This window comes from Pristis pectinata, chromosome 20, assembly GCF_009764475.1.
Source record: "Pristis pectinata isolate sPriPec2 chromosome 20, sPriPec2.1.pri, whole genome shotgun sequence".
In the NCBI taxonomy this organism is placed as follows: domain Eukaryota; kingdom Metazoa; phylum Chordata; class Chondrichthyes; order Rhinopristiformes; family Pristidae; genus Pristis; species Pristis pectinata.
In genome coordinates this window covers 33,269,364-33,297,144 of record NC_067424.1, presented here as the reverse complement: position 1 = coordinate 33,297,144, position 27,781 = coordinate 33,269,364, and the positions used below count along the sequence as shown (strand labels likewise).

Here is a 27,781-nt window from a genome sequence, read left to right as displayed (position 1 = left end):
TTGCAATGTAATAATAAACATCATAATTACTATTTAATGTTAATTATATTTTACTTATGTGACAGCAAATCATTGCTTGTAATTATCTGAATCCAGAGTCCATAAAAAGTACAGATCAGAGTCAGTTAGAGGAAGATCTAGTTCACAAACCTAGTTCACAGCTAGGTTCTCCCTTCCTCACTCCACATACAGGAATGTCATGGTACATTCTGTTTATATTCACCATCTGTGTCTCTGCCTGGTGACTAACACTGAAGAATGCATTGGTGAGGAACATCACCAGGATTCTAATTCTGCACGGTTCAGTTTAAATTGAAAAAAACAGACAGTTGTGCAGTGGTGCTGTAGGCTCTGGGTATGATAACAGGAACTTGGGAACTGTTGTTTGGAAAACCTATTGAACACATAATTTATTGAATACTTGATACCTGTAATTTTTATTTTGGTGTTGGACTTCTCTTGCAATACAGATATTGACACGGTCAAGAAAACAGAAAGAAAAACAGACCTATTCCTTACGAACTAAAACACTGGATAGAGCACAAGGGTTTCCATTCCAGAGTAGTAATACAGCACATGGGAAGAGTGAGATATTAAGCTAATAAGTACAAGAGTGACCATTATATTCCACATCATTTTAAGAAGCATAGATTTGGGGGACAATCACTTGTACTTTTGCAATGCCAGATACACATTGTCCCTAGAATAATTATATATTTTTTTCTGTAGATTGGAAAGGTTGGATCCAGAGTAAGTTGTTCAGCCTAGAGAACATGATCTGTACGTTAGAACGTAGGGTACTACCTTACACTGTGCACGGTTTAATAATCAAAACAAAGTGCCTCTCCTCTTCTTGTCATTGCTATAAACACCACAGATGAAATAATTTGTGATTTAACATGGTTAGGGTCTGTGCTAATCTCATTAACATATACTCCATCTCTGGAAGAATACATTCTGTTGTACCAGCTCTTGTATCAGGCTAATTTAATACAAATCAGAAGTTGCACTTCTGAGACACATTTGCAATCCAAGTGCAAGGGCTTGACAGAAGAAGGCAGTACTTATGTGGTCTATATTTCTATTCAAACAAATTAACACTATTTATGGGCCTTAGACATTCTGGTCAACAAATAACTTTCCAACTTCAAGTGCTCCTTTTCCTCGCAAATGTTATAAGTAACAGTGCAGAACTAAGGTGTAAATTAATACTTTAATATATACAACACTATCACATTGAAACATCACAAAGCAATTGCTTTCGAAGTGTGGTGATTATGCAGGCATTAATTAACTGTCACTGCATGAAGTCATCTAATTACTTAAAAAAACTAACAAAGCCAAGCAAATCCTCATACTTTGTGTCATTAAGCCAGCTTTGAATTTCAGATAGCAATGAAGTGTTGTTTAATTTTGCACCGGGTTTACTGAACACATTCTGCAGATGATGGATAATTTGATCTTCAGAGGAAAGTGAGCAGGAGGAATTAAAACTGAGCTTGCAAACTCTGGTATTGAACAAAAAATGCAAGTTGACCCACATATTAAACATCTCTCAATGCCTGGACTAGCTGCTGGAATGCTCAATGTTAGATTTGCTTACCAACATCTGTAAATGATGATTCAGTAAGTAGTATCACAGACATCAGGATGTCTGGATGTTTAAGTGTGTAATATAAATAGTCTCCAATTGATTTTCAAATATACAGCTCTAGAGAATGGAAAAGTAAATATTGCTTAAAGTTCTCAGGTTAATTGTTGCCCACCCCCAAACTTCTACTTTAGCATGAAGATCCCTGAAGCCATCACAGCTACAAAAGACAACAAAGTCTCTATTTCTACATTGTGCTCCAAAATATGTTGTGCAAAAATTCAGAAAACAATGTGTGAACTACCTTAATTTACTTGCAAAACTGCAACACAGAAACCTTCGGCAGTTGTGATACACAACTTGGTCCTGACTGCTTGATGGTCTTTATAAACATAGAACAGTCAGGACATTACTGTGGTGAAAGAGGCACATCTACTTTTAAAATGGATGATGCTCCTTCAATGTTTCAGCAACTACTTGTTTACCAAAGGATTCACCAGACTCAACCTGAAAGGGTAGGGCTGCAATGCACTTCAATGTCTTTCAGAATTTAAGTGAGATTGCACTGGAGAGTGATAGAAACAATTGTGACTTCTACCTCCTCTCCCTTCCCTTACCTCAAAGAGGTGAAAAGGTCTGGCACTAGAAATAGATTGAAAACTGATTACTGATTCCAAGGATTTGAATACATGACAAGTACGATCACAAAACTAGTAACTCTAGCCCTACTGACAAGGTATGATCAAAGAGCTGGAGGATTTGATGGAAATAACAATGCCAAACTGAGACGAGATTAAAAGATTTAACATATCAAAGTCCTTGGTCAACAGTTCCTGAATTCCCCATGCCAACTAGCTCAAGGGAAATTATTTTGAAAAGATTGAAAAGCACATAACTCACTAGGTTCCTGTCACCATCACCACTTCTCCACATCAATGCATCTTACCTCCCTACTAGACTACTTCACCTTCCACTGGATCACATTGCATGTACGACACAGAAGCAGGACGTTCATCCCAATCAATCCATGCCAGTATTTATACTCCGCTCAAGCTCCAACTCCTGTCTTTTCTCATTGAACTGGACTTCATTGAGATAAAATCAAACACACCTCTGATGAGTGAAAGTACATTTGATGGATTCCAACTAGGTCCCCTTACTAACAGCTGACTGACCCACTGAATCTCCTCGCAACACACCAGCATTTTAGCCTTGGAAAGGCTGATATAATATTTGACACAGGACAGAAATTTCCCTTCTCTTGGTCTAGATTATCTGACAACAGTCTGTTCAATATGAATATAACCTGTCAAAGTTATTAGACTGCCTAGTTAAAACATATTAGGTTAGTTATTTTCCATACATGCTCAAATTGGAAGACTTTAATGGGGGTGCAACTGAACTTCAATAATAAGTGGGCTAATGATTACTTTTTTTGCCCTGTCTTGCTTTTAGCTACAGTATGTGACTTACCAACTAAGAGCAGATACTTGATTTATTCGTCAAACTTTAACCAATGATGCTCTATTCCAAGCAAGCTCACGGTGTTGGGGACTTACTATGCAGAAACAGCAGAGATGAGTAGTGTCCAACCATTTAATTGTGCAATAAATCTGCATTTCATTGTGCAGTGACATCTGCTATAGTCATCCGTGTTAATACACATTCAAAGCGCCACATAACAAAAATGATTGACTGCTGTCTGTCAAGTTCACTATAAGTTCAGAGCTTGATCCTCGTGGTTTCCATATATTCTTTGGCTAAAATTAACTTTATGCTAGGTTTCATTGGCTGCTTGCCAGAAAGAATATTAAATCATTTCAAGATATACTGAACAATGTCAGCTTATCTAAAAGGACTCAGCCTGTCTTTCAAGCTATTATACAAATGAGAAATTCTATGACATAATAGAGGTAACCATATTTAGTGAGTCAACAACTCCCTGTCCCATACAAAGGGACATAATATAATATTATCATCATACTAGTGTGTCAGAGTTTTGCTGTTTAAATGTCACCTCCGAATAAAAATGTTTTCTGCAGCTTCACAGCCACAGCCAGTTACTGTACATAAACACAAGGGAAGCTATAAAGTAAGTTTATATCAAGAAACTCTTCAAAGGCATAATCTATCATCAAAGATCCCCAACATCCCGGCCATGCCACCTTCTCACAGCTACTATCAGGCAGGAGATACAGAAGCCTGAAGTCCCACACCACCAGGTTCAAGAACAGCTACTTCCCATCAACCTTTCAATTCTTGAACCAATCTGCACAACCCTAATCACTACCTCGGTATAGCAACACTATGACCACTTTGCACTGCAAAGGATTTTGCTTTTTTTTCTAATTGTGTTCTTTTCCGTAAAAATTGTGTATAATTTAAGTTTAACTTATGTTTTTCTTGTGATCATCGTGTATCTGCTGCTATGTGCCTGTGATGCTGCTGCAAGTAAGTTTTTCATTGCACCTGTGCATACATGTACTTGTGCACATGACAATAAACTCAACTTCGACTTTGACTATTTCAAAATTCAACATTGGGCACATTCTCATGTGGAGATGTTCAGTAAGATGGTCAAATTCAAAGTCCTTAGCCAACAGTTCCAGATATCCCCCTGTCAACTGTTCTAGAATTCCCCTTGCCAACTAGCTCAAGGGCAGTTCTTTTGAAAAGGCTGAAAAGCACTTAACTCACCAGGTTGCTGTCACTATCATACAGATGACATTTAAACTCCAACAGTAGAACACTGACACTCTAGCATGATGATCATATTATATTGTGTACTTTCCTAGAGGATAGAGAGTTGATGACTAATTTTTATGCATTTGGGTAATGTTTCTTAATAAGCAGAAATTCCATGAGATCAGTAGTCCTTTAATCAAAGACTGTGACATCTCATACTAAGTGTTCATGGATTGCACCTCAACACATTCAGCACAAAACAATTCTTTAAAACAAATTCCCAAAGAAACAAAACACTTCAATTTTTTTGAAATGCAATGAATCAAGGATAAAATGAAGAGCTCTGAATTTTGGCTTCGCATTTAGAAAGATAATTAAAGGTTAACCAGAAAAAACATGAAGCAACCTGTGGTGTTCAGCATTGGGACACCACAAACCTCGCTAATTAACGATGGAATGACATGTACAGTTATAAAACCTTGCATCACTGAGACACTTGCAGCTCCTGAGAAAACACCATCTGCGTTTTACAGTGATCCAGCTTAGTTCCCATTTCTGACATAACATCCTGCAATTTACTTTACTTAGGACACTTCCAGTGGAAAGACCAAATGGAAATCCCAGTCACCTTACAGTGACAAAGGTATGGAAGAGAAAGTTGTTTCAATGACGAAAGTTCCAGGATTATTGAACTGTTTAATGGGGAAGTAACTTATATTGATTTAACGCAGCATTATGTAAATGGGAGAGATAGGAAGAGAGACAGAGAGAAAGAAAGAGCGAGATCTGTACACTTACTGCTGTAGCTTAGCTTTTCTTTTCCTGGTGTTCGATTACTCTGAGCTGTAAGAGGAGGCACCTTGGGAGACAAGATCAAGAAGCTCTCTTCTGATTACAACGTGAATGAGGTGAAGGGTGTGGGCAATTCACATCATCAGTAGAGAGGGATTGCGTATGATAATTCAACCTTTTATGAGAGAAAAAAAACAAGGGGGAATTTGGACTGTGTTTTGTCACTGAAGCTTTATTACATATTTTGTTGCCAAAGCTTTCTTATATGTGCAGACTTTTAATCTTTTGAACGTTTAATTAGGGAGCCACATTTAAAAGGGTCATTAGGGGAATCACCTTACAGAGACACATCCTCAAAGGGAATACTATGCAAATTATTTAATGCTTCACTTTGATGTTTGATACATACAACTGGACTACTTAAAATAAAGCTGGGAGACAGAATTAAGTTTTCAGAATGAACACCAACTTTCATGCTTCAAAGTGGAAACATGACTAGGCCTGAATCACGGTGAGTTGAAAGAGGTCCCGTTTAACTCAGCATCTTATGTCGGTCGAAGACGGTCTTTCGCTGCTCCTGCACCTGACGCTTCCATCGCTGCTGCGCTCCCTCCACCCTCTCGAGGACAGTGTTGGCACGGGCTTGCCCGTGAGATGGAGTGAATGGTCGTGTGTCCTGGAACAAAGACACAAAAATTAATATCACTCAGCATATCAGCACTTTCTTTTCCAATTTGTCCAGAATACTATGGTCAGTACTCTTCCGAACTTTTCTCTTCTGTCTCAAATAAGAATGACAAACTCTTGCACATTTCCTGCCCAATACAAAGTCAGGTTACTCTTTCCCAGCACCACAACTATGACACACCAGACCTCCCTTCATTCTTTACTCTTCCTATAATGACGAGGCTTTTACATTTCAATCTTCCCTGCACATTTTCAGTCTTTCTGATTTACCTTGCCTACTTTTTCATACTTGGGTCCGTCACTTGGTTCCTTTCTAACTATATAAAATATAATTAAATGTGCACATTTCTTGGAAGGATGATACAAATGTCACAGATATAATAGTTTTCATTTAGGTGCTCCTTTAACCTACTATTCCCCACATTCCCTAGGGCACTTCACATCAAACAAAATCAGGCCACAGAGGGAGATGCTTTATGGCTAAGTTTTTGGTCAAAGCTACAGGTTTTAAGCAAAGGAGAAATGAAAGAAAGTGGATAGTTTCAAGAGTGGAAGCAGATATGATAGTGGTGCTTAAGAGGCTTTTAGATAGACACATGAATATGCAGGGAATGGAGGGATAGACTGTAGACCCTGTACAGGCAGAAGAGATTAGTTGAATTCGGCATTGTGTTCAGCACAGATATTGTGGGCCAAAGGGCCTGTTCCTGTGCTGTACTGTTCTAGTTCCAGAGCTTAGGACCTTAGCATCTGAAGGCACAGCCACCAATAGCAGAGTGATAGGAAATGGGGACGTGCAGCAGACCTGAAGTAGAATTAAGTATATTATCTCAGAAACTAAGCATTTAGCTTTTAGAGACAGATAAAGGTAAATCATTAAGTGAGAGTGGGCAGAGATCTTTAATCTCAGAGCTTTATCCAGTTTATTTATGAGGTGTACAGGCAGGGAGCAGGGAAAACAGCATCAAAATACACAAGGCATTAAAGATCCCACAGAGCATTTCCTGATATCTGTAGGTCCTCAGTAACGCTTACAGCTAGTTACTGAGGAATTACCTGTGGGAGTTTCTTCATTTATAAACCATTTGCGGATTGTCATCTCTCATTTTCTTCTGCTGGCACATAAGATTCTGATGAATTGCTCTAGCAATTAATTTTTCAGCATTTACCTCCCATTCCATCTCCTTGAGCCCTTGACCTTCCATGATTGGCTGAGGTATCTCCTGAGTCTGTAAGAATATTCCATTCCCGATACTCATACTTAGGAGCTCTCTGGATTTGACCTGGAGTTCTTGGTAACTCATGAAAGTTGCAAGAACACTGTGGGTTGGACGCAAATTCCAGATCACACCAAAACACACAAGATTTTCATTTGTGAAAATCAAACAACTGCAGATGCTGGAAATCTAACATAAAACCAAAAAGTGCTGGAGACACTCAGCAGGTCAGGGTGCATCTGAGAATGAGAAATAGAGCTGTTGCAGGTTGAAGGCCCTTTGTCGCAACTGGGAAGGAGAGAAAGCAGGTTGGTACCAAACGGCAGGAAAGGGTTCCAACATTTTCATTTATGCATATTCAGCTAAAATATCCCAAGGATGAATGTGCTTGAAATTGCTTTGAGGTAGGTGTCTCTCAATAATACCTTGAAAATAAAATACATTCTCAATGCCCAGAGGAAATTTCTGGAGCAGTTTTGGAACTGGGCAAACCTTGGCTCTCATCACATGCATCCTGTTTTGCCTTAAAACAGTGCTCAGAGGATCTGTGCATGGTGTCTGCCTGCAGTTCCCTGTGAAACCTTATCCTCAGTGCACTGTGGAAACTGTAGCTCCCCCCACCCATCCCCACCGCCTCTCTCTTGGATTTGTCTGCCAATGGCCTTTTATGGCACATTTCTCAGAATGCCAAGGAGTTACCCTCATCCTCTTATTTTCATCTGATGTAGAGATCTCAGTTAGACAGTGGCTGAATTGCTATGATAAAGCAAGTCAGAAAAATTCACACCAAAATAATCTTACAATGTTTTAACGTTGCTTTTACTTCAAAAGCTATCGTCTGTAGCTTCCTCTGAAAGCAACATCAGGGCAGAGGATGGGTCCTGTACAAACTTGACTGACAAGGAATGGAAATATTATAATGATTTGGATGAACAAACATTGGTACCTGCAGTGTCACTCAGCATCAAAGACAGCCAGGAAATCATCTAATTTCATTTTTAAAAATGACATCAATGGCACTTTTGTGAGATTGAATTGTAAGGAAAACCTGACTGCCAGCCTCATCTGAATCCACAGCCAGGCTAGTCTACACATGCCCTTGGAGATCACATTTCACCTGCGCATGACATCTGCAGCAACATCCAGAGCACAGTAAGAGCTTGTCTGTTCATTGAAGCTTACGAGAGAACGGCCCCTGCATTAACCATCTCCAAAGGCCCTCTTCCAGCCCGCCTTTGCTGCACAAGCTTTCCCCCTCACAATGAAGATCCACGAGACACTGGATCACTTTCCATTTCTCAGCAGCCATTTCTCAATGGAGGCTGATGAAACTCACCACTGCCCCCAACACACTAGCAAAACCTTCGACCATTTGAGGGCAGGAACATTCAAAGATCAAGACCTCAAACCTGGCATGATGCTCATGATATCTGGGCAACAGTGATTCCCACCTTCCTGGAAGCTTCCCACATGTGTTACCCACAGTAGGCATCCTAAAGCACTGGAGAGGAGCAAACAATGCAATCTTCACAAAATCCTCCCCATCTATCTGTAGGATAAGTGAACCAATGTCAGTGTCTGGGCTGCACCTAGAATATTGAGGCTCTACATAAACTCACAATGATGGGTAGGTCACGTTGTTTGGGTTCCCAACACCAGATTCCCAAGGCAGACACTCTATGCCAAGGGATTAACTGAAGGTTAATGTCCAGAATGTTCACAAAGGATCCTTGAAAAAAATACAGTATCACTGACTCATGAAAATTTGTGGCCTGTGACTGATTAGAAAGGAGAGTGTCTGGGGAGGCACTGAGCACCTTGATTCTCTTCATCAGGAGTTCAGCGAAAGCAGCAGGTGTGCACCACCTCTCAAACTACCTGCTGATCTGCCCCAAGCACCTCCTGTCGCACCCCTGCCAGAGTCCACAGGTCCCTCTTGGCCATATTACATCTCAGGATCCTTGCAACTGGAATGGAAGCAAGTTATCCTTGACCCTGACGGGCTGCCTAAGAGTGAGAAGGAAGACATGAAGTAACGGAAGAAGAACCTATCACAAGTCCACTTTCTGCCCAAACAGCTGCAGACATAATTGTACAGGCACAGGTCTTCCCCAGCTTACGGCAGGGTTCCATTACTCAGAACTGTTCATAACCCAAACAGTTCTCAAGTTGGAAATGCAGCTGCGAACCGAGTTCCGACGTGACAGAAGATGCCTGCAGCTCTGGAGCTGCTGGCAAATGCATCCCACTGGTCTCCCAAATGTCCGTTCATATGTATTGGCTGTACATAAGTCGGGCGTTTGTAAGTTGGTGAGGACCTGTATTGTCCTAAACAAGCGCAACAGAGAAATGGGGAGCTTTTTAAAAAAAATTTCATAACCTCAGCGTCAGATAATTCTCAGTAATGCTGATATTCCCATCCACACTTAACAGGATTAAGTAAAATCTGCACCAGGAACATGCTTCATTGTGATGCTCAGGCAAAACTGCTGAAATCTGCATGACCTCCAGGGACCCAGATTCAATCCTAACCCCCAGAAGAGTCTGTGTGAAGTTTGTACATTCTCCTTGGGTGCTCCAGATCCCCCTGGGTGCTCTGGTTTTCTCCCACATTGCAAAGCTGTGCTGGTTGATAGGCTAATTGGCCACTGTAAATAGTCCCTGGTAAACTTGGGAACATGGTGAGAATAAGATGGGTTAGTGGAGGATAAGTGTAAATATGAGTACTTAATGGTCAGTACTGACTCAGTGGGCTGAAGGGCCTGTTTCTGCACTGTATGATTCTATGACCTGCCAGCGGATATGCCCATAACTGGGTGTTTCCGGAGCGCAACCTATAGCTCAGCCTTCCATTCAGCACAGCTCTGGTCGTGGTCTGCTGGACTGGTCAGGGATTTCCCACATTTCAGGCTGGAAAATCTGCCCACTGAACCCATGTTCTCTCCTCTGTATGGGAGATACCATCCTCTGGGAAAAAGCAGTAAAACCTTTATTTAGTTAAATCAGGCTTGGGTTTAGATTGTTTTTATAATAAAATTATTCCAATTTATTCATTATTAATTAATTATCATGTGTGATAATTAATACAGAGTATTACAATTTCAAGTATGATTTAACACAATGTATTTAGTAGTACTTTTACCTTTTTGATTCATGTACTCTGTATTTTCTTTGTGGAATTAATAAAAATATTGTAAAAAAAATCAGGCTAATTGTTTTTAAGTATATCTTCATTTGTGTTTTTTTGTCATTCAACTTTTAAGTACTTTTTAATTCCTTTAACTTTTTTTAAAACATATTCTGTAAGGTTTTGAATACTTTGTGAATGTGAGAGATGTTCACAAATATTCACTTTCAATGATGATTTAAAAAAATCTGCAGACGCTGAAAATCTGAAACAAAAAGAGAAAATGCCTGAAACACTCAGCTGGTCAGGTAGCATCTGTGGAAAGACAAACAGCATTAACATTTCAGGTTGAAGTCTGAATGGCCTCCCTCTGTGCTGTATTGTTCCATGACATACCAGACCATTGTATAATATGTTGCATTAACCATGCCCAGCTTATTGTACATTGCCAATGGACATCCATATGGGGGATCAGGTTTTAGTATGACAGAACTATAAATGTACCAAGTGATACTAAATTTTGATAAATGGCAAATAATATTCTGTTTAAGGTTTAAGATCTTCAAGAACCTCCTTTTTTTTAGAAGTAATTTTTAATCTTTCAACAGAGGATGAAGCCAGCTGGGAATGGAGTGTTTACATCTTTCTGTATTTTTATTCACTGTGGTTTCCATGGTTTGATATTGAAGTTCTCAAATTTCAACATGCTTACAAAAAAGGATACAGTATTGTTCTTGGTCAGTTGTACTTGTAAAAACTTGCAAACTTTGGTAACAATAATCATTGAAACAATTTAGTGTTGCCACTGTGAAAGTGTCTGAAAAATGTATAGATATCTATCAGTCTGTGAATGCATATTAACAAAATGAACAAATATTGCCTTGTGACAAAGTGTAAGGGTACGTAATGCTCTGTAACAGAATACTGACGAACTGTGTGGGCAGGTATTAGTTTATAATGACAAACTGTAAGGTAGGTATTAGTCTGTGACAATTCGCTGACAAGCATGCCTATACACGTAGTGGTCTGTGATGGCATTTGGTGATAATTGGAGTTAACATGTATCAACAACACAGGATTAAAACAGACCAGTTTTTCACATGTAGCAAGAACCTGTAGTAAATATTGCAATAATGACTTTCAAATAGTTACTAATCCACTGCGTCTGACCATTTGACCCACTGTGTCTCTGCCAGCTCTTCATGGACAATCCTGTCAGTCCCATTCCCCCATTCTTTGCACATTGTCCTGTGGTGAATTTGTGGAACTCCTTGCCACATACAGCAGTGGAAGCCAGATCAGTGGGGGCGTTCAAGGAGGAGAGAGATAGATATCTAAATAGTCAGGATATCAAGGGATATGGGGATAAGGCCGGTAATTGGGATTAGAATAGTTTTTTTTCTTCTTCTTCCCCCATTCCCCATTTCTCATTTCTATTTCCCTTTCCTTGGAGCAGACTCGATGGGCCGAATGGCCTGCTTCTGCTCCCTTGTCTTGTGATCTTGTGAACATTATTCTCTTGCAAGTGCCTCTTTTGAAAGTTCTGGTTGATTCTGTTTCGACCATCCTTACAGGCAGTGAGCTCTAGGTTATAATTACTTCCCCCACATAATTTTTTTTATCCTCCCATCCCTCTTATATCTTTTGTTCAACATTTTAAGTCCATGTCGCCTGATCCTTGAACCATTCTCAATGAAAACAGTTTTCTCCATTTACCCAACTAACCGAGATGCTCTCACACATCCCTAACGGTTCTCTCAACCTTCTTTGCTCCAAAGAGAACAGCCTGAACTTATCCATTCTAACTCCACAGTGAAATTCCTCATCTCTGGAACCACTCCAGTAAACCTGCCTTAGAAAGTTCAGCTGCTCCCTAAAATTAGTGACCAGAATTGGAAGCAATACCCTGGTTGTGGTGCATTCCCTCTTTTCTGCTCTGTGCTTTATTTTTCTTGTGTGTATTGTATCCTGTTACATTTTACACAATCATCCCAATCTTTGACTCTGCCATCAAACATATCTGAATTTGTTTCCAATCAGATTAAAGTTTTTTTCTGCTGCAGTCCACCCATAACCAATAAAATATTCAGCATTATCAGAGGTAACATCTGCTGCAAGGATTCCATACCTTTTAAGCAGCAGAGGGTGCAGAATAGTGTCCACTGGGATTCAGCAGGTAACAAGCCTAGACAAGTTTATCATGTCTGTTCACATTACTTTGCTATCGTCAAATTAACCATCAATCCTTTTCTTCTTCTCAGATAGACACTTGGGGTTGAGGTTAACTTTCTTCCATTCCAGTTCTGAAGGTTCTGAGGTGGTAGAAGTTTTATGTGGGATCCACAGACTCTCCCACGGGTGGAGCAGGTGGCACTTGATGGGGAGAGTTTGGTGGGTCGTTTGGGAAGTTGTGACTGAGCAGCGCTATTTGTTCACAGTCTCTGCATGCTTCTGAGGTGCTCAGTACCTTGGATGCTCTGTCGCTATCTTGAATGGTCAAAGCTTTTAATCCAGTTGACAAGCAGCTTCTTAATTGCACAACTATACACTTTCCAAAAGCTGCATTTGTGAAATCTCTTCTGTAAAGTGCCTCATCTACTGGATTGTTCACTTTGTTGCCTTGTCTGTTTGATGCTTGCAGGTGAAGCTCCCTAATGCAGAGGATGGATTACAATTTGCAGTGAGATCGTCCAGTCTCCCAAGGTTTCCAAGAGCAAAATCTGGTGCGCAGAAGTTGATAAAAATTTCCTAAATTGAAACCCTCAAACATGGAAACCAGGATTGAAACAAAACTCTATTTATACTACTGTATATGCAAGGCTTAAACTATTTGTAAACTTTTGATGCAATAGAGTTGCGCAGTAACCTGTACATATTCTGTTGTCAGCACCAAATTATTGTACAAAGTGGAGCTGTACATTAAACATCCACTAGTTTAATTCATTCTACCAGTAGCCAAGGATAGAATTTACTGATAACCCCTAGTTGCCTTCTTTAATCTCCAAAGTCCACATGGTGAGGCTGCTCCCTACAATTCTGTTTTAGGGAGGGAATTCCAAAAATTTGATCCAGTGACAAATCTGTCTCCTTCACTGGATATCAGCAAGGGCAAAGAAGAAATCCTAATCTGGGGAATTTTCCCTCGGTGGTTCTGACAAACTAAATGCTTGACATGGCCAAGGTAATCCACTGTTGCCAGAAATTTGTGTCAGGTACTTCCATTGAGCAACTAGTTGGACATGGAGACACAAGAGACTTCAGATGCTGGAATCCGGAGCAACAAATAAACTGGCCATCTAGATCTCCCAGTTGCCAGCCATTTTAGTTCCCCTCCCCATTCCCACACTGACCTGTCTGTCCTTGGCCTCCTCCACTGCCAGGGTGGGGCTAAATACAAAATGGCAGAACAGCACCTCATATTTCACTTGGGTAGGCTATAACCCAACAGCATGAACCTGCTCCCCCTTGTCCTTTTCTCTCTCCTCCTGATCTACCTCGTTCCCCCTTCATGCTCCTCCCACCCAAGTCCCCCATCACCCAGTTTCTTTTCCCTTCTCCACCCACTCCATCTGCCTGTCACCCACACACTCCTCCAACTGGGTCCCTAACCCTACTGCTCACATCTGCCCATCCCACCTCCCTTATTTGGTTCCACACTCCACCTTCCTTTCCTATCAGCTTCCACCATCTGCAGCCCTTTGTTGCCTCCGCCTGTCACCTCCCAGCCTCTGTCGCTACTTCCACTCTCCCCTCCTCCATCTGCCTATCACCCCTCCTCACCCTGGATCCACTTACTGCTTGCCAGTTCTTGCTCCATCCCTTCCCCTTTGTACTGGTTATCTCCCCTCTATCTTTCAGTCTAGATGAAGGATCTCGGTCCGAAATCTCAACTTGTCCATTTCCCTCCACAGATTCAGCCTGACTCACTGAGTTCCTCCAGTGACTAGTCAGACATTATCACCTATCAATGGATCCAGAGGATAATTATTGCTGACCTTCTCTCAACAGAGGGACAAATCCCCAGCCAGAATTACAGCATTAGACAACATCTGTATCTGCTGATGACCATACCGCAATGGTTTTGTGTTAGAATAACCCAAAAGCAAGATGAGGTGTTCCCTATCTCCACAGGAGGTGTTACTGACACCTACTATGCCAGACTATCACTGACACTTCAGTGCAATATTGTTGGATTGGATGTTTTAAACCACAGGCCTGTCCACCATCTGACATGAACAGAAAAGATCCAATTAGGCTATCTGAAGAATAGCAGAGGAGATTTAACCAGACTCCTGCCTAATACTTCTCCCTCAATCAGCATCTAAGACAGATTAGTTGGGCATTATTATATTGCTGTTTGTAGGACTTGTGTGCACAAATTTACTGCTGCCTTTCCATATTACGGGAGCTCCTGGACTTCTGATGTACTTAATTAACAACGGGACATCCTATATTTGTGAAAGGCACGATATAACAGACATGCACTTATTTTAGTAGTATATGAATAACTTGGAAAAGTTACATATATATACATATTTCAGTGCTTCTGAATCCACCCTGCAGTATACATGAGCTAAAACTTATAAGGGACTAGCACAATAATTCAAAATTTTAATAGGGTCTTTTGTTGGGATAGCAATTCTTCTATTGACAACACTATAAACTGCGCTAGAGCATTCAGGCTCTGCGAGTCAAGCATTTTAAAATCTGGAAGTATTTAATATAAAGCACCAAAGTGAATATGTCACTTGGCTACGTAGCATTTCTTCAGGTATGGGTGTGGGGAAAAAAAGATAATCTATTGCATTAGTTTGTGGTGTTAATATCTTATTATCCCAGGGCATTCTACAGAAGTCATCAAAATAAGAACCATTTTCTGGTTCTCCTGGCCTCACTGTCTGATTATATGTACATAACACAAACGTTTATCACTCTGCACTTCATGCATAATTTTTAGAGCTGATGCAACATTTAAGATCTGAGAGTATTGGACTGGCTAACACTACATCTTTGTTTACAAGAAAAAAATACACAAATGGTATTGCACATCTTTTGGGAAGGGCCGTTAAATGAATTAATCATAATTAATGAATACCCACAGATTTGTATTCCTGATGGTAAAAGCATTTGACATGGGAAATTCCCATTTGCACTTTTCCTTTGAGCTACACTGGGAATACAGTAAAGCACAATGGTAGCATGAAAGATGTTAGCACAATTAAACTGTAAAAACTTCTCAACTAGGATCTGCCTGTCCAAAACTTGAGTTGTATCTATACAACTGCAAGATGAAACACTGGTTACCAAGAGCAACTTGAGGTAATCTACTAGGAATATCACAATAATAGCACCTTAAAGCATTTGACTGAAATATATATTTTCTGTAGTTTACTAACACCAAAGGACTAAACTTAGTGACATTCACGCATAGTATTAATTTTCCATGAACATGGTACAGATTGGGAATGCCATTCTGCATGACGTCCAAAACACACGTACATTAAACACACACAAATGCGCACAAACAGACACCCACATAACATGTAGGTAATTATATCTGGAAACGTTGATGATGGCTTGGAGCTTGCCTCAGAGCTTATGCAAATACATGCACTGCTCACACAGTGCAGCTCTACTACTGAAGGTTGGGTGACTTTGAATCTGGGGTGGAGATGCCATAGGTTGAATAGTTTTCCATTGGTTTTGAAGATTAGCTTCACTTCTATTGGTAAGTCCTTTGGAGATGAGGTGCAGCATTGCAGTGGAAAGGATTGAAAAACGTTGTTTTGGAGCAATGACATGGTCTTGTCTGACACTGGTCATCAATGAGATCGGCTCTCTTGTAGACCTGTTGGGTAGGGTTGTTGCATGCCTGAAGCAAACATAAGATGGAGATGAACTTTTGTGGGCAGCGGAATTTGAGAAAAGCATTCTGGAATTCCCTCCAGCTGATGGAGTTACATTTCACTGGGAGGTATATGGTGAAGCTCATGCCCACTGTGCCTCTTGATGAATGTAATCCACTCTGAGATTCAGGGAGCAGCTTCTGGCCACTAGGTGGAGGTGGTTGATGAATATCCTGGTGATGTCATCCCTTGTAGTAGATGGCAGGGAGATCGCCCCGCACATCTCAATTGGATATTTCCTTTCTTGAAAATAGTTACAATTAGGGGATGTTTGAGACCCCCTGGAATATCTTCCCCCTTCCAGGTGTAGGTGATGAGATTGTGGATCTGTGACAGAAGCTCTTCATCACTTGGTTTTGGATCTTCAGTAAAGATACCATCTGCTCCCAAGGCCTTGTTTTTTTTGGCGAGGATATGGCCTTTTAGACATGTTGGTCAGGAATGGCGGCAAGGCCAAATCAAATAAACTGCTATAGGATGGAGTCAAAGGCACACACATCAAAGAGCAAATTGCAGATATAATTATTCAAACTGTTCCTTTCAGCAGGCATTAACTGCTTCTCTCCTTGGTAGGGCCACAACCCTTATTGGTTCTCTGTGAGGTAGGCCTAGGGTTTTTGATTAGAGAAAACTTTGACATTGCTGTAGAACCCATGCATATCATGGCTTTCATTGCGTTACTCAGCTTCTAGTGTTTTTTTTAAGCGCATTATCTACTCTTTAGGTATATGTGGAAACACAGACTTCTAAACCAAACACACTCAAATTCCATTTTCTTTTATCGACACTGTACCAAATTCTTCTTCGATTAATATTTACCGTTTGTCTCTATGTTTATCCATTATCAATCAAGCCCAGCCAATTGGCTGTGGTCATCTTTTGTCTCATTCTTTCAGAATCATCCTTAGGACAAGTTTAAAACCCTGTTTTATCAATCTCCCAAGTCCTTCTCAAACCTCAGGTGAATTTGATTCTATCGTGATTACTCGACTCCATATCTTCCCTTACTGTCTGTTTTAGTTTGTTAGTCATCACCAGATCTAGTATGACGCAGAAGCATATTTATAAATTACTGCTAACTGCAATGGGCTCAGTTCATTGACTTACAAAACTGCCAATTATTTGCAGGTGGGTCAACAGATAGCATAGGATTTAAATTAATTTGTATAAATGTATGCAGTAGTTTCAGGGCTTTATGTTAATTGCAGTACTAAATTTGATGCAACTGATATTTAACCTTGAGCCATTTCAACTGAAGATTAATATTTTTGGATGTAAGATTTAATACTTTGTAAATATAAATGAAAAAGGGCCGGATGGAGAAAACTTTACATTTTGGTTTCTTGGCAGTGTCAATAAGGTCTGGGGTTAGTTTGATGGCTTTGAAGAGAACACTTCCTTTGCTACAGTGCTGCTACAATAGCAAAGCCCAACCCCTCTCTACCCATGACTCATAACCTCAGGATTTGTCAAAACACTTTACAGCCAAGTAAAAACACTTTGAAAAAAATACTTTGTTGTAATCCAAGAAATACCATAATCCGTGTGTTTGTTTGTGATGCGATTGAGACCCAAATGTTGTCATGCTACTTTACATATAGAATTCACAGAATAGTAAGATCGCAAGGCTCAAACAGTCCAGATCTCGGTTTAAGTTTCATGTGAACCTCTATGTCACCTAACACCATCATCCTCTTCCTCTGTACTTTAATCTGTTATTTTTATCTGCTGTCCCTGTATCATTGCTGTTTGGTTCAACTACTCTATATGATGCTGGAGTAGTTGAGCCAAACAGCATTTTTACCACTATCTGAGTAAAGAGTTTCTCTTGAATTGCCTTGTGGACTTATTTCTGATACTTAAGACCCTTAATTCTGGATTTACACAGAATATTTGTATGTCTGTCTCAATGAAGTTCATAATATTTGGTAACACCATATTCTTCTCCTTTCTGGAGTAAACATTCTCATTCTGGGTCTGCACACATACCTGTAATACAATGGCCTAAGGAGCACAGTGCTCAGGCCATGTGTTACTATCCCCATTTAAACACTTCACTGCTCAGGGTCAAAAATACAAAGGAAATGGTGGCAAATGGCAACTTGCGGAAGCCATAGAAAGTCTCCAGATATGGTAAGCTTGAACACAAGGACGCAGGGTGTCAACCCAAAACGTCAGAAATCTCTTTGCCTCCACAGATACTGCCTGACCTGCTGAGTTCCTCCAGCAGTTTTTGCTCAAGGTTCCAGCATCCAGCAAGATTCTGACTAGTTGGGGAGAAGAAGGTAGCATACATAAGGTATAAGCAGCAAGGTTCAGACAGGGCTTGTGAGGAATATAGAGTAGCGAGGAAGGAACTTAAGAAAGGGCTGAGAAGAGCTAGAAGGGGACATGAAAAGGCATTGGCTAGTAGGGTTAAGGAAAATCCCAAAGCCTTTTTCACGTACGTGAAGGGTAGGAGGATGGCTAGGGTAAGGGTAGGTCCGATTAAAGACAAAGGTGGGAGAATGTGCCTGGAGGCAGCGGAAGTGGGAGAAGTTCTCAATGAGTACTTCTCCGGTATTCACCAAGGAGAGGGGTCTTGATGACGTGGAAGGGAGTGCTGGTAAGGGTAATGTTCTCGAGGTTGTAGATATCAAGAGAGAGGATGTGTTGAAGTTGTTAAATAATATCAAGGCAGATAAATCTCCAGGGCCTGACGGGATATTCCCCAGGCTGCTTCGAGGCAAGGGAGGAGATTGTTGAACCGCTGGTAAGGATCTTTGAGTCCTCATTGTCCACAGGGATGGTGCCGGAGGATTGGAGGGTGGCGAATATTATCCCCTTGTTCAAAAAAGGTAGTAGGGATAGTCCAGGGAATTACAGACTGGTGAGTCTCACGTCTATGGTGGGTAAGCTGTTAGAAAGGATTCTAAGGGATAGGATCTATGAACACCTGGAGAATCATGGACTGATTAGGGACAGCCAGCATGGCTTTGTGAAGGGAAGATCTTGCCTCACAAGCCTGATAGAGTTCTTTGAGGAGGTGACGAGGAAGATTGATGAGGGTAGTGCGGTGGATGTGGTCTATATGGATTTTAGTAAGGCGCTTGATAAGGTTCCTCATGGTAGGCTTCTTCAGAAGGTCAGAGGCCAAGGGATCCAGGGAAGCTTGGCTGTGTGGATTAGGAATTGGCTTGCCTGTAGAAAGCAGAGGGTTGTGGTGGAGGGAGTGCCCGCGGATTGGAGGGCAGTGACTAGTGGTGTCCCGCAGGGATCAGTTCTGGGACCTATATTTTTTGTGATATTTATAGATGACTTAGATGAGGGGGTGGAAGGCTGGGTTAGTAAGTTTGTGGACGACACTAAGATCGGCGGTGTTGTGGATAGTGTGGAGGGCTGTCGGAGCTTACAGAGGGATATTGATAGGATGCAGAGCTGGGCTGACAAGTGGCAGATGGAGTTCAATCCGGAGAAGTGTGAGGTGGTACACTTTGGAAGGACAAACTCCAGGGCAGAGTACAAGGTAAATGGCAAGGTACTTGGCAGTGTAGAGGAGCAGAGGGATCTGGAGGTTCATATTCACAGTTCACTGAAAGTTGCCTCACAGGTGGATAGAGCAGTTAAGAAGGCCTATGGGATGTTAGCTTTCATAAATTGTGGGATTGAGTTTAAGAGCCGCGAAGTGGTAATGCAGCTTTACAAAACTCTAGTTAGACCACACTTAGAGTACTGTGTTCAGTTCTGGTCGCTGCATTATAGGAAGGATGTGGAGGCGTTGGAGAGGGTGCAGAAGAGATTTACCAGGATGCTGCCTGGATTAGAGCGTATGGAATATGAGGAGAGGCTTAAGGTGCTGAGGCTTTATTCACTGGAAAGGAGGAGGATGAGAGGAGACATGATAGAGGTATATAAAATATTGAGAGGAATAGACAGTCAGCGCCTCCTTCCCAGGGCACCAATGCTCAAGACAAGAGGGCATGGCTTTAAGGTTATGGGTGGGAGGTTCAGGGGGAGGTTTTTCACCCAGAGAGTGGTTGGTGCATGGAATGCACTGCCTTGGGTAGTGGTGGAGGCAGATACATTGGACAGGTTCAAGAGTTTGTTGGATAGGCATATGGAGGAATGTGGGATAGAGGGATATGCGGGAGGAAAGGGTTAGATAGTGTGAGGGTGGTTTGATGGACGGCACAACATGGTGGGCCAAAGGGCCTGTTTTGTGCTGTATGGTTCTATGGTCTCATGTGTCTTGCTTAATCGACTTGCGTCCCATCTAAATTAGATGACACTAAACTGCAACTTGAAGGTCGAGTATATCAGTAGAATCAACTGAAAGACTTCCAATAACGATTATACCATATATGACTTAAAGTTTCTGGTCTTACTATGCAGCTATTTTTAATATTCATAATCATGCTACAACAGAAACAAGATGCATGTCTAATGATTCTTACAGTTCTTGGAATTGCAATACAGACTATGATTATGACCAGGATCAGCCTGGATTGGACACCTAGCCTTGGTCCAATAGATTAAAAGCCAGCACTTGGCTTGATTTGCAGCCTGCTCTCTGGTCACTGGCTTGGGCACCACAGGGTTTGGGGCAATCTCTCCACTGCTGGGATAGAGTGTTTGGTCAGTGACTGCAATTTTGCTTAGACCAGATCTGATTCCGCCATCCTTCAAAATGATTTCAGGACATAATACTTGTCCGGTACAAGTAGTGCAGCAGGTCAGGATATGTTTAAGTCCTTCCTCCTCCAGATGGCTGGCTATTGATCTGTCTTTGTTATAAATTCATCTCTGGCATCTGGATGTTGCCGGCAAGCCCAGCATTTATTGCCCATCCCTAATTGCCCTTGAGAAGGTAGCGATGAACCACCTTCTTGAATTGTGCAGTTTTTCTGGGATCTCAGTGGAGAGGGTACAGGTCCTCTCCCGCTTATAAACACCTGACTTATGTACAGCTCATCCATACAAATGAGCGTCTGGGAGACTGGCAGTCTAGATTTGCCGGCTGCTGCTGAACCGAAGGCATCTTCTGCCGGGTGGGAACTCCGTCCGCGGCCGCATTTCTGACTGGCGAACTGTCTGGGTTATGAAACAGTTCTCAGGAACGGAGCCCTGTCGTAACCTGGGGAGGACCTGTACGTGAGGTGGGCCAGTGTGGAGAACTGCTGGAAGCAGTTGACGAGGACTCACTGCCCCTCTCTCCCCCACCCATGCAGGGATAAACTAAGCATCTCTTTGTATCCAGTTTGTTCAATGACTCAAAAGGAGAAGAATTATGCTTTTTGTATAAATGAGGCCTGCATTTTTTTCAAAACACTTCCTTCCTTACTTCATCTCAGAGATCCTCTGTTCTGCATCATTCTTATCCTAATGAAGGTCAGAGATTGTTACCTGTCAGCAGACCTGTGAAAGGGACCATTACAATTACAGCAGTTGTATCCTGTACTGCTCTGCACTTCCCAAGTCACAAGACTGAGATGAGATTCAGCAGAGCAAATGTTGCTGGTGGAGGGACACAGATTCACATTTCATATTTCTCTATAATGTAGGAGGAGGCCATGTCATCAAGCCCATGCCAGCTCTCAGAGCAATCCCATCAATCTCATTCCCCCATACATTTCTCTGCAATCTATTCTCTTTCACACATGCCTATTAACGCCTATTAATGAACCTACCAATCAGCATGTCTTTGGGATGTGGAAGCAAGCTGGAAGCACCTGGGGGAAACCCATGCCGGTTACAGAGGACATATGCAAACCCCACATAGACAGCACTGGAGGTCAGGATCAAACCTGGCTCGCTGGATCTGTGAAACACTTGCGCTCCCTGCAGTGAAGCTAAGTATGTACCTGTTCTGCACTTAGAGGACTTCTCCCTGGCTGCAAATCTCTGGTGGATCAGAGTTTAGCACACATGGGCAGTCTGCTCTATTCCACACAGGATATAGCATTTATTTTTGAATTTTCACGTTTCCAAGCCATTTTTTTTTCAAGCTGTTAATGTGCATGGCTAACACACCAAAAGAACATGTTAATGTCTGAATTAATCCCTCTCTAACTTCATGAGGACGGCCACAAATCATAAAGGCAGCTCCCAACAACTTCCCGAGGGCAGGTAGGGATGTGCAGTAAATGTTGGCCTTGCCAGTGATGCCCTGATCCCCAGAAATTAATTGCATTTGCAAACTTATCCAGTTCTACCTTCACAGCATCCCAAGCACACTCACTTCTGGCTATGGTCTGTACTTCATTCCATACGTATTGTTTGTTTCATCATTAATTATACAGTCTACACTCTGAGCCCCTCTTGTTAACAAGTAACTGAGTTCCTTCATTTCATCCAGAGTTGTCTCCCCATTGTTTCTGCTCAGTATCTATTGTACTCCTCTGAAACACTTGAGAAAGTTTCTACATTAATGATGTTGTATAATTGCAAACAGTTCTCAATTTAATCATAACGGAAGACAACAATTTCACTGGGAGATTTTCTCTTGTATTTCTTCTTAAAATCATTTTAGGATGGTAAAGAAGGCATGTGGCACGCTTGCCTTTATTAGTCGAGACACTGAGTTCAAGATTCAGGAAGTTATGTTGCAGCTTTATAAAACATTAGTTAGGCCGCATCTGGAGTATTGCATTCAATTCTGTTGCCCCATTATAGGAAAGATGTGGAGGCTTTGGAGAGGCTGCAGAAGAAGTTGACCAGGATGCTGCCTAGATTAGATGGTATGTGCTATAAGGAGAGGTTGGACAAACTTGGGTTGTTTCCTCTGGAGCGGCAGAGGCCGAGGGGAGACCTGATAGAAATTTATAAGATTATGAGAGGCACAAATAGAATAGACAGCGGTATCCTTTTCCCAGGGTCGTAATGTCTAATACGAGAGGGCATGCATTTAAGGTGAGACGGGGATAAGTTCAAAGAAGTTGTGCGGGGCAAATTTTATTTTTTACACAGAGAGCGGTGGGTGCCCGGAATGCACTGCCAGCAGTGGTAGTGGAGGCAGATACAATAGATGCATTTAAGACGCTCTTAGATAGGCACATGAATGTGCAGAGAGTGGAGGGATATGGATATTGTGTAGGCAGAAGGAATTAGTTTAGTTAGGTGTTTAATTACTAGTTTAATTAGTTCGGCACAACTTCAGGGGCAGGTGCAGAAACAAAGAAGTGTTTAAGGCATATCTTGTTTTGCTAAAGTTTGCTGTAAGCAACTGCCCAAGTATGTGCAACTCCACACGTAGGCATCTTTAAATAAGTATAAAAGGAGGGACACAAACATGTAAATCTTTGAGTGGGGATCAGTACAGAGCTGGGGTTACGCTGTTTACTCTTTCTCTGTATCCCTCACTCCCACTAGCGTTAAACTAATAAAGCATTCATCGTACGCTCCTTGGGTCCTGCTGTTGTCTGCTTTATTACAGCACGGGTCAAGTTTCACAGAAAGTCCTGTTCCTGTTCTGTACTGTTCTATGTTAGATGATAGGATCTGATATTGAGGGGCTACAGGGAACCATTACAGAAGAGGGAGATGTGGTCTGGGGCAAATCAGAAGTGAACATATTGGATGGTGGGACAGGGTTAAGGGCTGAGAGGCTGGCTTCTGCTTCTATTTTCTTATGATTTTTTACAATCTGGACAGGGCTGTAGTCACTGGGAACACTGTCAAAAAGCTTCTTCTCTCTTAGCTTATGTATTCACCTCACGTTCCCACAGAGATGGAGAAAACGTAGTTACAAAATTAAGATAGATGCTAAGGAGGTGACCAAGATGACTATGGCAATTAAAGAAAACGTCAAGGCCTCATTTAGCTCTGTCTGTGCATTGCTCTTCCTGTACGATGGTGACTGATACAAAATAGTGATTTGTGAACAGCAGGGTCAAAGATTTGTGGAGTAGTAAAGTAGTGAGGAATTCATAGATCTCAACACTTCGCAAAGATCAGAGGCATATCTATCATTGGGATGCATTTCATGCCAAAAGTGTACATGGTGCAATTGAGAAAAAAATCTCTCTCAAAAGTCCTGGGAAACATGAAGCAAAGAGTGCTGCAGTTCTGTCAACAGAAACATTTGATGGGAAGTGAAGGGGTTTCACTGAGCAGCAAATATCAAAGGCTAGATTTGAAACAGAGCTTTCAACAATGATCATCATACATGTATTGCATCAATCAATCTGGAGTACAGCAGCTTGAAGTTTAAGAAAATAGTCATTAAGTCTGAGCCCTGTCATCCAATTTCACAGACAGAGAAACGGAATTCATGAGTCAGGGGAATAACATCACTTCTGAATGGGTATACTAATGGTTTTTTTTCTCCCTTTCACAGATGAGTAACAGAGATTGATACTTCATGTTCCTTCCTAAAAGAATTCCTGCTACTTGGCACCTTGAGAAGCTAGAAAAGTTGTACTAACTCATTTGGTAGTTCAGTGGGCTAAAAGGTCACCCAGTGACTAGCTATGTCCTATCCAGATTCAAGATGTTTCTCTCAATTGAACTCCACTTGCAGGGAGTAGGAATGTGTCCATTGGCTTCAAAAACCTGAGTCATGGAATAGTCAGAGATTTTTTTCCCTGACAGATTTTCAATCTTCCACACTGGACCATCCACTTGGTTAATGGTTACAGACCAGGCTTAACTCCATTGTTAAATAATCAGTTTCACATGCTAAAAATGACCATAGAGTTAAAAATAAATGGAAATCTCCAGGAGTCTGTTAAACTGCATCCCAAAGGCAATCACCACTGACAGAAGATGAGAGAGTAGCGGGTAGAGGAAGCCAGTGAATCATGGAAACAGCAGTATTTTCAGTTTGTAGAGAGGAGAATGTGTGTGTTTTTTATATGGTCAAAACAGTGATTAGAATCAGAGGTATGTAATCGGTAGAATTGGAGGAACTCAAATATCCCATAGATCTGGAGGGACTTAGAGATTAGTGAGGTTTTGAAGGAACTTAAAAACGAGAATAAGAATCTTAAGATCAGGTTGCTCAACCGGGAGCCAAACAAATCCTGATACATAACATAGAGCTGCTGCCTCCTGCACCAGCGACTTGAGTTCAATCCTGACCTCTGGTGTTGTCATTGTGGAATCTGCACATTCCCCCTGTGATCGCAGGGGTTTCCTCTGGGTGCTCCAGTATCCTCCCACATCCAAACACTAGTGGGTTGGTAAATTAATTGTCCACAGTAAATTTCTCCTGGTGTGAAGGTGAATGGTAGAATCTGTGGGGAGTTGATGGGAATGTGGGGAGAATAGATTACAAGGAAAGATTGGGTGGGAATGGAATTGCTCTGAGAGCTGGCATAGACTCAGTGGGCCAAACGGCCTCCTTTAATGTCATAGGGAAATATGGAACAATAGTAAAACTAATATTCTTCTGCTATTTTGATGCTGAATATTACAAAGGTGGAATCTATCTGATGATTATCTGAGGAATAAATTTAAGGAGAAGCAAAGTGGAAGCTCAACTAATTAAAACTCTGTCACCAGGCACTACACAAAATTCATTCTGCCCTAATTTATTCTGAGAACTCGCCCTGCTTCCCCTGAAAACAACACCACATAGATGCCCAACACTCCAACTTCGCTCTTTGTCCACTCTGAGGTCTATGACTTCCTACGGCCTCAACACAAACTCACACTTATGCATTGACTGCTTTGTCCATGGATGTCATGGTCACTCTCAGCTTTCTAGCCTCAAGGTCATTCCAGGTTGCTGCTACTGATGCCAGGCACATTTTGGAGTTTGTTCACCAGTGCATTAGAGTTCATTCAAGCTCTTTACTCTAGGAGAGAGGGTCCCCTTGCACAAAGACATGCATCTGGTGGACGCTTCTTCATTACAGTTCCCAGATCTCTCTGATCCACTTAGGGAACACTTCCGCCCATCCCATCATTGCTGCATTCACTCTTTAAGCAGTCAGTACTGCTTGTCTTGTGGTTTGTTCCTCTAAGGGCTGGGTGCCAAGTTCACAGCTGCAAGATTTTGCAACAGATCAACAGAATTCACATGCTGAAAATGACACTGTGAATTGATACATTGAGGAGCCTGACTGCTATTCTGGGAACTTTGCAAAGGAATACCGTGATTTTTATAAGGCTTTTCTGAAGCTCTTAGGGGGGTCACATAACCCTTTCTTAACAGCATTAAAACTTGATGAAGAAATTTCGAAGCCACTGTGTATCTAACCTGCAGATCTGACACATGGAAATGCTTCCCTCTCACACAAAACTTCTTTATGAACTCTCTATGCTCTCAGAGTATATCTTAAGGAATGACCTATTGGAAAGATTAAGGATTAAGAAACGGTGTAAGCATGAGTGGCATGGTGGTTAAATTACTGGATAGGTATTCCAGAGACCTGGCCTAATAATCTAGCTCCACAAGTTCAAATCCACCCATGGCAGTTAGGGAACCAAATTCAGTTAATTAAGTAAATCTGGAAAGATATATATATATATCTCTTAGTAATGGTGAATATGAAATAACTGCATTACTGTTAAAAACTCATCTGGTTCAGAGAAGGAACATTGGCCGCTCTTATCCATTCTGGTTAATGCAGACCCACTGGAATGTGTCCTTTATGGCCTAGCAAGTCACTCAGCTGCAAAAGAAACTGCTACCATTAAAACAGAATAAGAACAGAACCAGAAGAACCATTGTGATTAAAACATGCTCTAAGTCTAGTCAACCTCCACAGCACAGTGGCACACCTGGTTGATTGCTGCCTCACAGCTCCAGAGACCTGGGTTCAATTCTGACCTCTGGTGCTATCTGTGTGGAGCTTGCACGTTCTTCCTGTGACTGCATGGGTTTCCTTCAGGTGCTTGGGTTTCCTCCCATGTGTTAAAGACGTGCTGGTCGGTAAATTGGCCACTGTAAATTGCGCCTGGAGGCCAAAGCTGCCAGACTGGGTCTGTGGCAGGCAGTGAGGACATCAACAGAAGTGATAATCTCACTTGACACTGTGCTCAGTAATCTGACTGTTCCTGAAGCCTCTGTCCAAGTCAACATTGGAAGGAGTGACCACCACACAGTTCTCTACAGTGATAGATCCTAATGCGGGAGTCTCATGTTCACAATGTGAACACCTTTCAACATGCAATGCCACTCTATCATTGCTCCAGATAAGATAAATTCAGAAAAATCTAGTTGCTCAAAACTAGGCATTAACACATTGCAGAGTGGCCACCGGCAGCAGCAGAATTATATTCTACAAATCTATAACCTTGTAGCCTGGCATATCCCTCATTTTACCTTTGCTATCAAGAGAGGGGACTAACCCAGGTTCAGTAAGGGTGTGCTGGGGGGAACACAGGCATATCTGAAAATGGGATGCCAACCTGATGAAGATGCACCACAGCACCTCATGATTGCTAATCAGAAAAAAAGAACATTCAATAGTTGGAGCTAAGCAAACCTGTAATCACAGAATCAATTCAACTAGTTATGAATGGTTGCGGACAATGAAATAGTTAACAGTTGGTTCCAAGGACAGGCTCAACTATGGTGGATCCCAACACAGAATGCTATAGGCATCTTCAATGTGAACTGCTGAGTGGATTATCCACCTCAGCTTTGTTCTGAGGTCCCCATTATCGCAGAAGTTTACTAAATAGAAAGAGTTGAGAAAACTGAGGCAATGGGACCAGAAAACACCCCAGAGGTAGTGCTGAAGCTAGTGCTACAGATCTAGTTGTCTGTCTAGCAAAACTGTTCCAACTCAGTTATAACACTGACGTCTACCCAGCAATATGGAAAATTGTCCTGGTATGTCCTGTCCAA

General features: G+C 41.7%; 1 protein-coding gene across 1 annotated transcript in view; it reads right to left on the bottom strand.

The window, feature by feature from the left end:
* Positions 1-1,199: 1,199 nt before the first annotated feature.
* tmem9 (transmembrane protein 9) overlaps positions 1,200-27,781 on the bottom strand; it is an 88,024-nt gene continuing 61,442 nt past the window's right edge. Inside the window, exon 5 of the mRNA XM_052035013.1 lies at positions 1,200-5,744. Within this exon, the coding sequence (XP_051890973.1) occupies positions 5,601-5,744 (144 nt within the window). The 3' untranslated portion in view covers positions 1,200-5,600. The remainder of the gene's footprint in view (positions 5,745-27,781) is intronic.